Source organism: Quercus suber, unplaced genomic scaffold (assembly GCF_002906115.3).
Source record: "Quercus suber isolate HL8 unplaced genomic scaffold, Cork oak 2.0 scaffold_202, whole genome shotgun sequence".
Taxonomy (NCBI): Eukaryota; Viridiplantae; Streptophyta; class Magnoliopsida; order Fagales; family Fagaceae; genus Quercus; species Quercus suber.
This window is the reverse complement of record NW_027069660.1, coordinates 9,429-25,492: the sequence shown is the minus strand read 5'-3', so window position 1 is coordinate 25,492 and position 16,064 is coordinate 9,429. Positions and strand designations below refer to the sequence as shown.

The window sequence follows — 16,064 nt, the reverse complement described above, 5'->3', positions numbered from 1 at the left end:
TACAAATTAAACTTGTAATTAGCTTTTGACATTCATAAGGATAATGACTCAAGCGCTTAAACCTTTCATTGGCATTTTCTTTTATTTTCTTTCATGTTATAGCCGTAATAAAGTTAAGCATGTGGCATGTATCACATTTAAGGATTGTTCTAACCACTTTGAGATAGCCTTATATAAATCTTAAGAAATCTTGTTTCATGATTGATAGTCTAGCTTTCCTAGGCTTTGACTCGATATCTACAGGAATTAGAGTGGATGATGAAAATATCAAGGCAATCCAAGAGTGGCCAATACCAAAAAGCTTGCAAGAAGTTAGAAATTCTCACGGATTGACTTCCTTCTATCATCTATTTGTCAGGAACTTCAGTTGTATTATTACTACACCATTAACTGATTACATGAAGAGAGGTGAGTTCAAATGTACTCCGGAAGCTTAGAAAAGGTTTCAATTTGTTAAGGACAAGATGTCTAACACCCCCGTGCTTTCTTTACGTGCACACATCTTACTTGTACTGCACTCATATATGCCTATATAAAAGGCAGTTTCTTGTATAGTTTCAGACATACAAAAAAAAAAAAATATATATATATATATATATATACTATATATTCTCACACAGAAAAGTCCATTTGAAGTAATTTATCGATGTGTTCCACTTCCATAGCATTAGCTTGATCAATATATATATATATATATATACTATATATTCTCACACAGAAAAGTCCATTTGAAGTAATTTATCGATGTGTTCCACTTCCATAGCATTAGCTTGATCTTGTGCCTAAACTTGAATATCCATTACCCGGTAAAAATTGAAAGATTTGCAGCTAGATGGCAAGAATTGGTAAAAGAGTGAAGAAGAAGCTTAAAGAAAGTAATAAAAAGTATAAAGAAGTAACCAATGTGCATTTATGAAGAAAGCCTTTTGATGAACTCTGTGTGGGTTTATTTGAAGAAATATTGATTTTCTTCTGGTACATATTACAAACTTAAGAGGAAAAGAAGATTGGTCCATGCCAGATTCTCCAGAAAATAAACGACATGCATATCAAGTTGAGCTTCCTTTAAATATCCATACAAATCTCACTATCAATGTTTAGAATTTGTCAGCTATTAGGTTCTAAGATTTTAAGAACTAAATGTATTAGAACTTCAATGTGTAATGTGTTAGCAAACCATGATCAAAACTTAGAGTCAAGATTTAGGCTTCTCAATGTGTGTTTATATGTAAAGTTGGAATCGAGTGATTGTAGAATTTATAGGACTAAATTTGCAAGGCTCAATCGATCGAAAATTAGACTTGATCAATCGAACCTCGTGCAGATTGTTTTTTTTGTAGAATTTCCAACTCAGCTTAAGCCCAAATAATGTGTAGGGTTTTATGTTTTGCTTCAAGTATAAAAGGAAAAATCCTAGCCATGTTTTAGATGTTGTTGATATGCTCTGTGTGTGAATCTTCTGTGAGATCTAGAGGTGTTTAACTTCATACACACTTAGGATTATCAAGATTAAGATTGATATCAAGAACTTGGTGATCTCTTCAGTTGCTATTTTCAAGAGTTTAAAAAAATATACAAATAGGAAAACTTGTGGTTGCTGTGGATCAAAGAAAGAAGTAGTCTGTAGACTCAGAGCTGTCACGTGGTCGTGGTAGTAAATTTTCTACACGAAGTAACAATCGAATGTTAGTGGTCTAAGTCTTATTGTACAAACTTCAATTCTTTCATAGTAGATCTATTTTACCTTGAGAATAGTTAGGTTAAATCCTCCCCAGATTTTTTACCGATTTGGTTTTTTAGGTTAACATATCGTTGTGTTATTTACTTTTCCGCACTATTCACATGATATGATTTGAATGTGTTTGACCAAGATCTTATTAATGAAATTGTTAATCAACTTGGTTTAATATTAAGTTAAACAACATGTGTTTTAAGAGGTTTAAAAACGTACATTAGCATATTATGGGGAGTTGAGGGAAAACTCATAATCCAGTTCTCTCCAACCTAAAACCTAAAGAGCATGATGTGGTGGCATTATGAATATGTAATTCCAAATAACCATTCAAGAGGTATCCATTGGAAGATTAAGAGTCACTTGGAAATTTATTCTTGGTCAATTAGTCTTGGAAATTGTGTTTTTAACGGTTAGAAGTTGTACAAATCATGGGCTTGGATGTGTATGTGGCTTTATATATGGCATAGTTATGGGAGCACCACTCAAGTCTTTTATATTAAATATTTATGGTTAAAATGTAAAATTCATCCTCTATGTTTCATAAAAATTCATTTAAATATTCTAACTTTGTTTTCATTCATTTCAATTATTTAAGTTTCAATTTTATCATCAATTAAAGTTTTTTCATCAAATTTTGTTATACGCTGTAGCTAATTGTCCAATTTTTTTTTTTATAATTTTTTAATTGAAAAATATTTTCCTTTTTTTTTTTTTAGAAAAAAATTTAACAATAGTTGACAAATAGGCCTTAATCAAATAAACTTGAAAATTAGAGGACTAAAATAAACGAAAATAAAGTTAAAGGATTGAAATAAATTTCAGAGAAACTTTTAGGTCAATTTTGCATTTTAACCAATCTTTATTAAGTATAATAAATTGGTTTAATAAATCCCATTTACCTATTTCTTATCTTGATGTGCCTTTAGATTTTTTAATTTTCTCTTCCTCTCTCTTCAGCCCGCATCAACTTCTTTTTATAAAATCTTAATCTGACCACAGTAGAGATTGAATTCGATGCCAAAGTAGTTACTGGCCTCATTTATCAAAACTATTAACTTAATAGTACTAAAAGTTGTCTATCCTATGATCTTGTTGATGAATGCAACTGTCTGAATTCCCGCAAGTGAGTGTAAAATACTTCTATAGGGAAGTGAATAAATGTTCCTAATTCCTCCTATTGATGTTATTTGTATGTTTAATTTTTACTTTTATTGACTACGTATATGTTAACAGGTTTTCTCTTGAGACTCCCTCAATTATTTAGCTTTAGAGTCTATTTAGTTGGAGAGATTTTAGGGAAATGGAAAAGGGGAGAGAAAAGTGGATAGAAAAATAATTTTTATAGGTGTTTGGTTAGAAAGAAGAAAAGAGAGTAAAATTGATGAGGGCTAGGTGTTTTCTTCCCAGGCCCAACAAAATTCTATCTCTCCAATTTGGGGGAGAAAATAGAGGAAGAGAAATAGTTGCAGTCAAATAATTGAACTACCCCCTCATCTTATGTACTAGTTGTTTTTTTCTCTCTCTTTTTTTTTTTTTTTTTTTTTTTGCATGATATCTTTTTCTTCAATTCAATGAAGACAATGTATTAAATTCAATTTTGAACTTTGTGAGCACTTCTTCTTCCGTTTTGCTCTTCTTTTTCTTCTTTTATTTTTTTCTCTTTTCTTTTTGGGATTTAACTGAACGTGATTTTTTTTTTTTTTACTCTTTTTTTTTTTGGGCATAATTTTTTTTTTTAATAAATTTAGGTGATTTCCCTTTTTTTTTTTTTTTGGTTGGTTTTTTGTCACTTTTTTTTAATTGGGCATTTTTTAATAAAAGCATATGAGTAAATTTATACAAACTCATTTTTTTCATCTTTCCAGTTTTCCATCTCTCCACCTCCAACCAAACACAAATGAGAAAAATTAGAATCTTTTCTATACTCTCACTTCTCCATCTCCCCAACCAAACAGATCCTTAATAAACTAACTTTTCCAACCCACACATAGAGGATAAAAATATAAAATTCTATGTACACGCATTAATTGGCCAACACTTTCTAACTCCGGATGTATATAGAAGATTGGTGCTTTCCTCAAGCTAGATCCTGAAATGTACTTTAGTGCTTTCTTCAAGAAGATACAAAGATAATATTCCTGGATTTGTTGAGCTTTAAATCCATAGAAATATTCTTAGTTTTTATGAAAATTTTCTAAATACCAATTCAAAATATTTATTTGCTTAATGAACCAAACAATTTTCATATTGAAGGGAAAAAAAAGTTGAAATTTTACTTTTCCGGATGTTCCAATTACAAATGCCGGTGGCTCCTAATATATTGTAGTTTCAAAGTAAGTGCAAGATCCTGAGCACCTTTATTAATCACAATGATTAATGAAATGATGTCATTTTTTGTTTTGTTTTGTTTTTTTTTTTTTTTTTCATAAATACATTTGTAATAATTTTAAAATAATAAAAACCAAAACCAAAACCAAAAACAAACATTAGCAATAAACTTTAGGATAAAAAATATTATCCTCAATTTTTGAATTGAAATCATGAATTGAAGATATAATGTTAAAATTAAAATCATGTTTTTAACTCACGATTTCAGTTTAAAAAATGTGTGTGTAACAGTGTGTAAAAAATATTATCCCAAACTTATATATATATATATATATAGAGTCTAAATCTTCTGTCTCATCAATTGTGCTCCACTTCATGCTCCACCAATAAAATTTAGACAGCTAGCCTCTCTCATTAAATAAAATATCTCATTAAATGAGACAACTAGCCTCTTTCATTAAAGTCAGAGTTATCTTATTTAATGAGAGAGGCTAGCTGTCCAAATTTTATTGGTGGAGCATGAAGTGGAGTACAATTGATGAGACAGAAGATTTGGACTCATATATGTGTGTGTGTGTGTGTGTGTGTGTCTTGTATTAGAAAATACGTAAAACTCTCTCGGAAAAATAGAAGACTAAAATGTGCAAAGAAAGCACAAAAAGAAGGAAACAGAGAAGATAATCAAAAACAAAACAGGCAGACATAGTCCAAAGGGCAAAGATGAGGAGCACTGCAACATAAAGTCATAAACTGAAACACCTAATACTGTGAACTAAATTTGAAGGAATAATATCAACAGGGGAAGCATATTAATTACTGTTGTCCCTGCTAATTAACCCCATTATTTTTTCTTCTCTCTTTTTTGGCTAAAATCCCAAACCTACTTACTATAATAAGAAAGGCCCATTTTGTTTTTGTTGGCTGAGCATCAAGTGCCACCAGGAGTTCCCCCAAACACTTCAGTAGCGAGGATCAATGACCGTTTACTTCAAAGAGATTGAATCCCTAGTGAAGTGGTCAAGGGAACTCCAGGGGACACTGGATGCATGTTTTGGCGCCTCCATTTATTTGTATTGCTGGCTCTGTATACAGGGTTATGAGTACCAATTAAGTCTACTATTTATAGCAAGCTAGTTTCCCATGCATCTTTGCAATTCGTTGCTCTGTACTTTGCCTTGAGAGTTGAGAAATCTAAGGGGATAATAAAGCTGTAGGAAGTGAATCTAGACGAAAAAGTGGGCTAAATTGAAGGTTGAGAGAATAATATCAAGATGAGTGGCCATGTGCCCATTGCACCTGTTCACAATCTATCATCATTAGAGCCATTCCTTTCCAGCTTTATTCATTGATATAAAGCGACTATTGACTGGATTCTGGTATATACGTGCACCCCCATTGTGATCACAAAGAGGCTTTCTAATGTGAATCAGCGCTAGCTATTACTAGAATGTTTTGTCAAGTGGTGCACTAAAACGATAAGGTGTGTACAGGACCACACATATATTTCATGACAATTCGTCAAGTACTCGAGCTACCGGACTTGAATGTATGTATTGTAATACTAACGTATTGGACTCATATACGTGCTTCAAGCATGTACTATTTTGTTCTCCGTATAACATATATATGTGGAAAAATGACAGACCATAGAGATGAAAAGAAAGAACAAGTTTGGGTAAGCCGAAAAGTTCTGGCCACTCAACTGAAATTTTTATTCTCTACCCTTCATGTGACCATTATTCTGTCCAGGTTCAATTTTCTGTCCATGTATGCGGATATTTTCTATCTCTAATGGTTCTCTCGTACCCAAAGGCATCCTTTACTGAATCATGATGAAGATAGAGAACTTTTTCTATAAATAGTAGGTTTGGTTTACATTTCTTTGCCAAGAACAAAAAATAAACCAAAATAATAGAAAGGAAAGGTCAGTTGTCCCCTAGAGTTCCCTTAACCACTTCTATGGAACTCTAAAGAAACCCTCAATTAAAGGGTAATTCTAACCCACTGAAGTGTTTGGGGAACCCTAGTTGTCACCTGACATTGATCAGCAAGAGGAGGTTTGGCTTGCACTTAACATATATATAATAATCATTTTCAGGTATGTATACATGGTTCTTTATCTACATTTCATGTTTCACAATTCTTTCTTCAATAAGCTGTAACTCAACCGATACTTTATTCTCTCATAATAATAGAATAAAAGGTGAGTTGTAGGTTTAAGACTTACTGGATTCATGTGTAACTTACCAATATAATAAATGTTTCATAACTTCTTTAATAGCCTTTGAAGTTAATTATATTACAAAGAGTGACATGTTGAATATTTGACTATAGTCACAATAATTGTCATTTAGTATGTAGTTTCTTGAAATAATATATGTGATTTTGAAAATAGTTGAACTTTAAAATTCATTTATATTGCATTTGAATTTAAAGATTTAAAATTGACGAATTCAAAGACTAGTTATTATTATAAATTGTCTAATATAAATTTTATGGAATATGGATTTAAGCTTTAGAATTATGCTCTAATAAAACCACTTATAATGTTATGAGTTGAAAAAACATCTCAAATTTATATATATATATATATATATTTAATATTCTTACAATATGTCACATGGCAAAAAGAGAATAAAAAAGAAAAAGAAAAAGCATATCGATAGTAGATGCCCATTTAATACGAGTATACGACTTAGTATTTAAGAAACAAATTTAATTTATTATATAATATACACAATATTGTTAGCTAAAATTTATCTATGGTCTTGGGAGTGGTAATTTATCGGTGTTGTACATGTATTTGTGTTTTTTAAATTAAAAAATAAATTAAAACCTTTTTTTTTTTTTTATATATATACAAGATAGAAATTCTGTTTTAACTTTTAATTTAAATATATGTGTGTAAAACTCCCCCTAAATACTTGAACTCCGACCCTTACCCCCCGCACCCCACAAATATTTAATACTTATAAAATGACCATTGCGTCAAGAATGAGCGGTAGTCAACTAAAACCTTTTTTGTATCTCCTCCCAATGTAACGCTTTTATTATTGTTATAAATTCATCCTAAGGAAATCTGGGAACAATATTTCATTTATGTAATTACATTTTGCAGAGGTATTGCAAGAAGGTTTCAACACTTGGTTCGGTTAAAAATAAGCATGTAATTATAGAAATTTACAGATCATCCATTAAACCATGATAATTGAAAGACTATTCCACTTGCAATAAAGAGAAAACATGCCTTATTTTTTGTATAAGGGCATCATGTCACAAGTATATTTCTTGTGAGAGAGAGAGAGAGAGAGAGAGAGAGAGAGAGAGAGAGAGAGAGAACTCAGTTATTCATTACTTAAATTCATGAGTCTTAACATTTCAAGAAGTTTAAAATCCAGGCCCGACACACTTGGGCATACAGCCACACACAAACAGATATAGTTGCTAAACACAGAACACCTTAGACAAACAGTAGTTGATTTCTCAAACCCACACCCAAGTAAAACAATGAAACACAGCTATAAAATGTAGAAAAACAACACCTTAGAGAGAAACCACCTTGTGGCTCGACCGAGGCACCTTCCTGAAATAAGTCCTTACAAGATCAAAGTAGAGCGTTATAGGCAAGCATGTCACTGCATACACTGGAAGCGCCTTGTTTTTTAATTTATCTCTGAGCACAAAGAAATGTCCTGCACAAAAAGAGACTAACATCGATGCAATGGACACGAAGACCCAGTTTGGATAGCGCGTTTCCAGTTTTGCGTTTTCTCTTTTTTTTTTTTTTTTTTTTTTTTTTGGCCGCACTTGCTGACTTTGGAGACAAAGTTTACTGTTCATGTACTGTCCTGCACTGTTCATGCACTGTTCACGCAATATTTAATATTAAAAGTGGGTCCCACAATACTATTTACACATTTAAAAATTATTTTGCTACAGTATTTTCAGCAACAATCAGTTTTCAGCAACTTTCAGCAACAATAAGTGCTATCCAAACGAACCCGAAGAGTGAAGTTAATCCAAGCAGAAGTTTCCTTGGTAGGTCGCTACGGAAATCTTTTTCTTGGTATCTGGAAGTGAGAATAGCAAGAAACAAGAACAAGGCTGTGACAGAGAAGTACAGGGCGACAAGTGAGGTCACATCAAAGACGTCAAATGCAGGATACGTTTCAAGGTATGGTGAGCCGCTACCCTCCTTGATACCACCTGGGATAGCGGTTGATGTTGCAAAGGCAACAGTAGCAATGAGTGCAGCCACAACTGGGCAGGATTCAGAGGTTTTGCTAAGCCATTCGCCTCCCTCTTGGACAAGTTTCTCGTGGTGTTCAGTGAATAACTGTGCCGGAATTAGAAATGGCAAAACGGGTCAGAATTTTCTGACCTGACCCGACCCAAAAAATACCCGACTCGAACTCGATTTTTTTGACCCGAAGCAAAAACGGGTTGACCCGTGACCCGACCCGTGTTTTTTGCGGGCCAACCCGACCCAACCCGCGACCCGACCCGAAACCGAACCATTTTTTTTTAAAAAAAAAATTTTGGTAAAAAAAATAGTAAAACTAAGACAATATTGGTTTAATTGTTTATTGTGAACTTTAAGGAAACAATTGATACATTTACATAACTATATGCAAATTAATTGAAAGATTAATGGTTGAACATTCTGTAATGAGTGAATATTTTTAGATATGAAATAGTAAAGTACATGTCAAGATAATCTGGTTACAGTAGAGTTAAAAACATAGATTTAAAATTGTAGACATGTAAGAAATATTCACAAGTGTGAAAATAGTGAAGCTAAAGTATCAAATTAGCATAAATTATGAATACTTAGACCTATTTTTTAATAATTTATGTCCAAAATAAACAGCTTTTCAAAATAAATTATGATATATCCTAGAGTGTGTATTGCTTAACAATAATATGATATTCATAAAAGAGACCATGTATAAATAAGTAAGCAATCAAATTTTAAAGTATATCTCAAATTGAAATAGAGTGTCAACCACAACTGATAATAGATTATAAAATTAATTTTCAAGATTGTAAATTTCTTATATATTTTTATTCTTTATCAAATGAGTTATCCAATAAGTCATTTATAATTTTGTTTTATATTTGGAATGTTGATATTGTAAAAATAGTGAAGCTAAAGTATCAAATTAGCATAAATTATGAATACTTAGACCTATTTTTTAATAATTTATGTCCAAAATAAACAGCTTTTCAAAATAAATTATGATATATCCTAGAGTGTGTATTGCTTAACAATAATATGATATTCATAAAAGAGACCATGTATAAATAAGTAAGCAATCAAATTTTAAAGTATATCTCAAATTGAAATAGAGTGTCAACCACAACTGATAATAGATTATAAAATTAATTTTCAAGATTGTAAATTTCTTATATATTTTTATTCTTTATCAAATGAGTTATCCAATAAGTCATTTATAATTTTGTTTTATATTTGGAATGTTGATATTGTGCAGAAATAAAACTTGTGTATTTGTTTTACTTATCTTTGTGTTATTTTGTTTTAGATAGTAATGTTAGGATTTGTATAATTTTAAAATTGTTGAATAAGTATTAATAAGTTTAATTGAGTTCATTTTTGATATAAGTGGTAAATTCAAAATAATGCATTTTACATTAAGTAATTTGTTGCATAACTTTCCAAATGACAGATACATGTTGTTTTCTATATAAAAATTAAATAAAAAAAAATTCATGTGAAAAATACGGGTCAACCGACCCGACCCGACCCGAACCCGATTGACCCGAACCCGATTTTGACCCGCTTAAAGTGACCCGTTTTTAACCCGTGACCCGTAACCCGATTGACCCGACCTGAACCCGACCCGACCCGCCCGTTTTGCCATGTCTAGCCGGAATCTTCTTGTCTTTGTTAGGTTGGTAAAGTAGGTATTGTGGCACGGTTCTTTTCACATATTGCATTTATTAAAAATAAAAAAGATACAGTTTTAGATTGTTTCTAAACAATTTCATAACAAAGTATACTTGCAATGATGAAAATTTAGGGTAGCAAATTAAACTTGAAGTGCATTGTCAATTTATGGAAATAAACCAAGTGTTGAACGATTATTTTAAAGCAATTTTAATGGAAATAAAAAATAAATAAATTAAAAAGAGGGAGAACATACAGAAAATCATCTAAATAATTTATGTGATTTGGTAATACCGATTTCCTTCAAATTGGGGCTAAAACATATTTGAAGGAAAACCTTGCCCTATTGAATTTTCTTAATATACCCTTAATTACCATATTGCAAGGGTATGCCCAATCTATTATTCGATTAAGGCATAACAAACTTTAACTAAGCTTCTTAAGGCCCCCTAAACTAGAGACTCCTATTACTATTGTTGATGGGACTGACGAACTCTCCTACCCAGACGACCTCATCAAGCATATTCGTCCACCTTGACACAACATGGACGAAGCTAAGTGAGTCATTAATAAGAGGATTCAATGTCTCGAACAGTTACTAATTAATTGACAGGCCGTTAGAGGCTCATCAAAACCCGCATTAATAAGCCCTAAGGCATTACAAAAGAAGCACTAAAGCCACAATTAAGGCCCCAACAGCTAGAAACTATGAAACTATATATATACACTCATCAGAACTAGACAAAGTACAAACACACACGCCCAAAATTCATAAGCATAAGAATTTCTGATATCCCAAGCTTTCTTTTTTTCTCAAAGGCTTCTGTATACTAACTTTGGCATCGGAGGCGTTGTGACAAGCATTACGCCGGTGCCTACTTGAGGAAAGCCTTACATGACATTTACAGGTACACTCACAAGGATTCAGCTCTATACGGCTACTGACGATTTGCACATCATGAATTGTCATTTCAAAATACAAGTTACAAACTTTTAACACCAAGTTCATTTATTTGCATTTTTGTCAAGTGTTTGTTAATTAACTTATACCTTTTAATACTTCCAATAAAAAAATTTTGAATTCAAATCTACTCTCTCCAAACTATCAAATTATCAATAATAAATATATATATATATATATATTACCTATAAATTGGCCTGGCACATATTGAACAATCCAATAAAAAAATTTTGAATTCAAATCTACTCTCTCCAAACTATCAAATTATCAATAATAAATATATATATATATATATATTACCTATAAATTGGCCTGGCACATATTGAACACTACCTCCCTCACCTAGATATGGAGTGTTGCATATATGTTAAGAAGAGCTCCACTTTTAATTAAATTAGATGAAGTGGTTCGAACACTTAATCTGTTGATGAAATAAAGAAAGGCAAATTACAACCTACCCACATGTTGTTTGACCGAAATTTAAATTGCTTACTTGTAGTTTGAAATTTGACATTTTACCCACCTGAAGTTTGACCAAAATTTAAATTGTCTACCTGTAGTTTGAAATCTTATGATGCAAGTATTCCGCTATGTTATTTTTTATTTTATTTGATATTGTATTTTTATGTTTTTTGATTTTTTTTTTCAGGAGAAAAACATAAAAGTAAAACAAAATTACTTAGCCTTGTTTTTAACAGGAATAGGTTATGAAACTCTAACTGAACTTATAATTTGAAGTAAATAAAATATAAAATTTCAAATCGCAGATAAGCAACTTAAATTTCAATTAAATTAGAAATGAGTAAATTATAATTTACCCAATAAAGAAACATGATTCAACTACTTGTAGTAGGCCAGCATTTGAAACTTGTGCTATATTACATGTAAGGTTCAGGGCATGCAGCAGTCAAACGCCTAGGCAAGCTGTTTAATAAAAATCAAGCATTTCAAGATGGTTTTGAGTTCAAACCTCGTACCACTTGATTTCCCATTGCATTTGCAATGCGGCCCCAGGAATTAGCCAGGGCTTATTTATTCCTAGCTTCGCTGCGAGATGCAGTGCGTTGTTCCCGTCTTTATCCAATTTTTGCAGCATTGTCTCTGTCAATAACCCTCTCTTAAGCAATAGCTGATAGATCGTGGGTTGTCTGTTCTCCACTGCCAGGAGTGCTATATTTTTGCGTTCGTCCGTCTCATCATGGATCGACATTGAATACTTGAGTATTTCCTCGACTATTTCCGTGATACCATTTCTAGCCTCAGCCAATATGGATGTCTCTTTTTTCTTAAGCTCATCCTCTTTAGAGGATGAACTTATCCATAGCTTCGCTGCAAGATGCAATGCGTTGTTCCCGTCTTTATCCAATTTTTGCAGCATTGTCTCTGTAAGTAACTCTCTCTTAAGCAATAGCTGATGTATCTGGGGTTGTCTGTTATCCACTACCAAGAGTGCTATATTTTTGCCTTCGTCCGTATCATCATGGATAGCCATTGGAAACTTGTCTTTAGAGGATGAACCGATGTCCATGTCAATAACTTCGTCCACAGTAGGTTCCTTGAGGAATGGTATCCGCCCAGGGTTCTGCCCTTTTTCCAAAATGTAATAATTTATAGGTAAAGCTTTGATAGTACGCTTTAGGAGTCTAAGAGATAAAACGTGCTTTTCTTTTATCTTCTTTAATTCATCTGATCCTATTCATCAAGAAATAATAATAATAATAATTCATCTGATCCTAATAATCATACAAGGGAATATATATTATGAAGAGGCAACTGTATTAATATGCATGTAACATGTAGCTACATGAATATATTAACTTGTACACTTCATGCACACATCTTCTCTGTATCATATATATCATATTCAAATTGTAAGTCCATTAAATTTGCACTGAAATCATGATTTTAATGCAAATTTTGCTTGTATATTCGGTTGTGTGTGAAACAAACACCACTCTTATCAAAATAAAACATTAACTCAAAATCAACCGTGCGAACAAATGGTGTACTGAAGACGTGAGCACAAGATGTGTATAAATAACATTTCCCAATTACAAATGTGGATATCTTCAAGAAAGAAAGAAAGAGTACATTATCAATAATAATAATAATAATAATAACAAAAAAGAGAGAGTGATGTGCCAACTCCAACGATGACCCGTATTGCTGTGTATACAAATTTGGCAATGTCATAGCATGCGCGAGAATATCTCTGAATTAAACCTTCACTTTTAGCTTGGGATCCTTTACAAAACAAAATCAGTTCATTATATAATGCACAAATAATTAAGGTTGCGACATGTGACATGTCTAACTTTTAGCATTAGGTATATAAAGAATGATGCAATGGTTGTCAAAATGAAACATGATACGTCTGCTTCCAGAATAAATTCTTTGATCTATTAAAAGAATTCTAAAACCCAAAGGAAGGATAGAAAACCTCTGTTAGAGCATCAGCATCACTTGTGCTAAGAAAATTATATTTTTACAAATAAAAAATTTATTTTATCTATTTTAACATACTATTTTACAATTTACCTACATCAAATGTTCTATTTTTTCATCCAACACATTAAAATAATATGTACAACACATAAAATAACCTTAAAAAACTCATACAAATAAAATAAGCGAATAAATAAATAAATTCAAAACCCACAGCCCAACCACTAGATCGGAACCCCACCACCACCCATAAACCACCCACCAAATTGGAACCCCACCACCACCCATAGCCCAACACTACCACAAACCCACCACCACCCAAAATCAACCAATTACCACCGACCACTGTAACCAAAACCCAAAATCAATCCAACCACTACCCACCACGGTAACCATAACCACTAAAATCGGCCCACAACCCCCCAAAATCAGCCACCACAACCATCAAAATCAACCCACAACCACAAAAGAAAACCCACAAAAAAATGAAGCAAGTAAGATGGCAACATGGCTGAGGAGGAGGGCGATTGGCAATGTGGCTAAGAAGGAGGGTCAAATTAGCAGCTTGTGGCTGAGGAAGATGGTACGATTGGCGGCATGATGTAGCGAATCAGTGGCAGAGGGTGGTAGATCAATGGTGGCTAAGGAAGAGAGTGATAGAGGAAGAGAGGAAGATAGTAAGAGAGAAGAGTGAGAAGCAACAAACGGGGAGAGAGAGAGAGAGGGAGAGAAGTTTAATAAATAATTATAGCATTTTTGTCCATACAATTTCATTAATAGGATTGTACTCTATCAAATGCCAAAATTATTTGGCATTTGACACATCTCATGAGGCATGTTTTTTGGTGTTTGGTGTGTCAAATGCCAAATATTTCGCACTTAGCACACTTGACACTAATACTCTTAAGGGTTCATTTTGTTGCAAATGATAATTTTTGGGAAGACAAACCCAAAACTCAATGTTGGGCTTAGATTATAACCCAAATGCTATCGATGAATTGTGATAGACCCATTTTAGCTCTAGGTCTAGAGATTACACCTAGCAAGAATTATAATGAGGTTTCAAAAGTAACTCTGGCAATGACGTCAACCCAAATGATGACCCACTACAACAAGTACTTGAATAATAGTCCAACAATGAAACAAGATAAGCGTCCAACGATTAGTTATTAAACAAGCTAAGGGATGTGTTCACATTGGAAAAATCTTGTGTTTCCTTCTCTATTATCAAGTCAAAATGAGGAGAGAATTCCATAGTAAAAAAAAATTAAAAATTAAAAAATTAAACTTCAATGGAAAAGTAATAAACAAATACTAATGATTTCATCTAATGATTCCATAGATTTCCATATTTTTCAATGTTTGGTAGCATTAGAAAAAACGAGTCAAAGGAAAACTATCTTTGGTTAACATAAAAAGTATGACTTATTTTTAGAGATTGTTTTCTACTATTTTTTCTTTTTTTTTGGAAAACAACTCTATCTCATAGTATGCTAAATAAGAGAAGTTAAAAAATTATTTTTCAACTCATTTAAGGTTACTACCAAATATAGGAAAAAAAGATAATTTTATAAAATAAAAAAAAAATTAAAATGACTCATTTTTTAGAAAACATTATTGCCGAAACAAACAGAGCATGGATAGAGTGAGCTAATCCAAACTAGATCTCTTTGTACCATGTCATACTCATAATGATGAATATATAGTAAATGATGGGAGTTGCTTTATGCAGATGGATGGGTAAATATGTATAAATTTGAAAGACAGGTGATGTTGTTTAACTAATTTCGGCCATGGCTTCTAAGGCCCTTTATGGTGCTGGAATTTTTAGAGAGAATGGAGGAGAATTAGGGGTGTCAAATGGGCGGGTTTGGGTTGGGTATATAAAACCCATTCACCCATTAAAACCCATTTAATTAATTGATTCTAACCCAAAACCAACCCAACCCAATTTAATTATAATGGGTAAACCCCAACCCACCCAATTACCCAATTATCAAAATTACCAAAATGCCCATAAACACAGTAACAGCACAACAATAGGAAATAGACGAATGTCCACCGTTTGGTTGCTGAGAAAATTTAGAAAAATAAGGAAATGAATTTTGAAAATTGAATTCCAATTATTTACGAACCGAAAACCAACACACAAAAAAAAGAAAAAAGAAAAAAAAAAAAAAAAAGCTTTCTCCTCCTCCTTCTCAACCCCCAAGCTCATCATTCACCCTAACCTGGCTTGGACTCGAATCTGCGGCATCGCGTGTCAAGTCAAGTACCTTGTTGACTCGCCGAGAACATTTGGGGATGCCTCAATGAGTCCATGTTCGTCAAGTTTGCTATGCAAAGCACGTGCACAACACTCTAACCTCGACCTCAAGCTCCTCCTCCTCCTCCGACGAGCTTTCCATTTTGTCAAATTTTCCTCTGCTTCACCATCAATGGCAGATTGTCGAGAGCTTCAAGGTTCAGATCTTACAGCGGAGTCACGAGCGGTTGCTGGAGTAAGAGCTTCCGATTTCGGCTTACATTGATACGTTGGTTGGCATCGTGGTCATTGATGAGATTCATCCCAATCAAGTTCTTCCCGTCGATCATCCAATCATTTCCAGCTTTGATTCCATCTTGAATTTCTCTCAAGGTTTGGAAAATGCTTCCTTCAATGCTTCAAAGCCGCTAGAAATGGACTC

The 16,064-nt window shown here is 32.8% G+C and overlaps 1 protein-coding gene across 1 annotated transcript; it reads right to left on the bottom strand.

Annotated features, from left to right (window-relative positions):
• Window positions 1–8,024: 8,024 nt before the first annotated feature.
• On the bottom strand, window positions 8,025–15,699 carry LOC136069999 (uncharacterized). The gene is made up of 3 exons (XM_065779197.1): window positions 15,654–15,699; window positions 11,903–12,624; window positions 8,025–8,399 (listed from the first exon to the last, which is right to left on the bottom strand). Exons 1-3 carry the CDS (start codon window positions 15,697–15,699, stop codon window positions 8,025–8,027), a joined length of 1,143 nt encoding a protein of 380 aa, XP_065635269.1.
• Window positions 15,700–16,064: the final 365 nt, after the last annotated feature.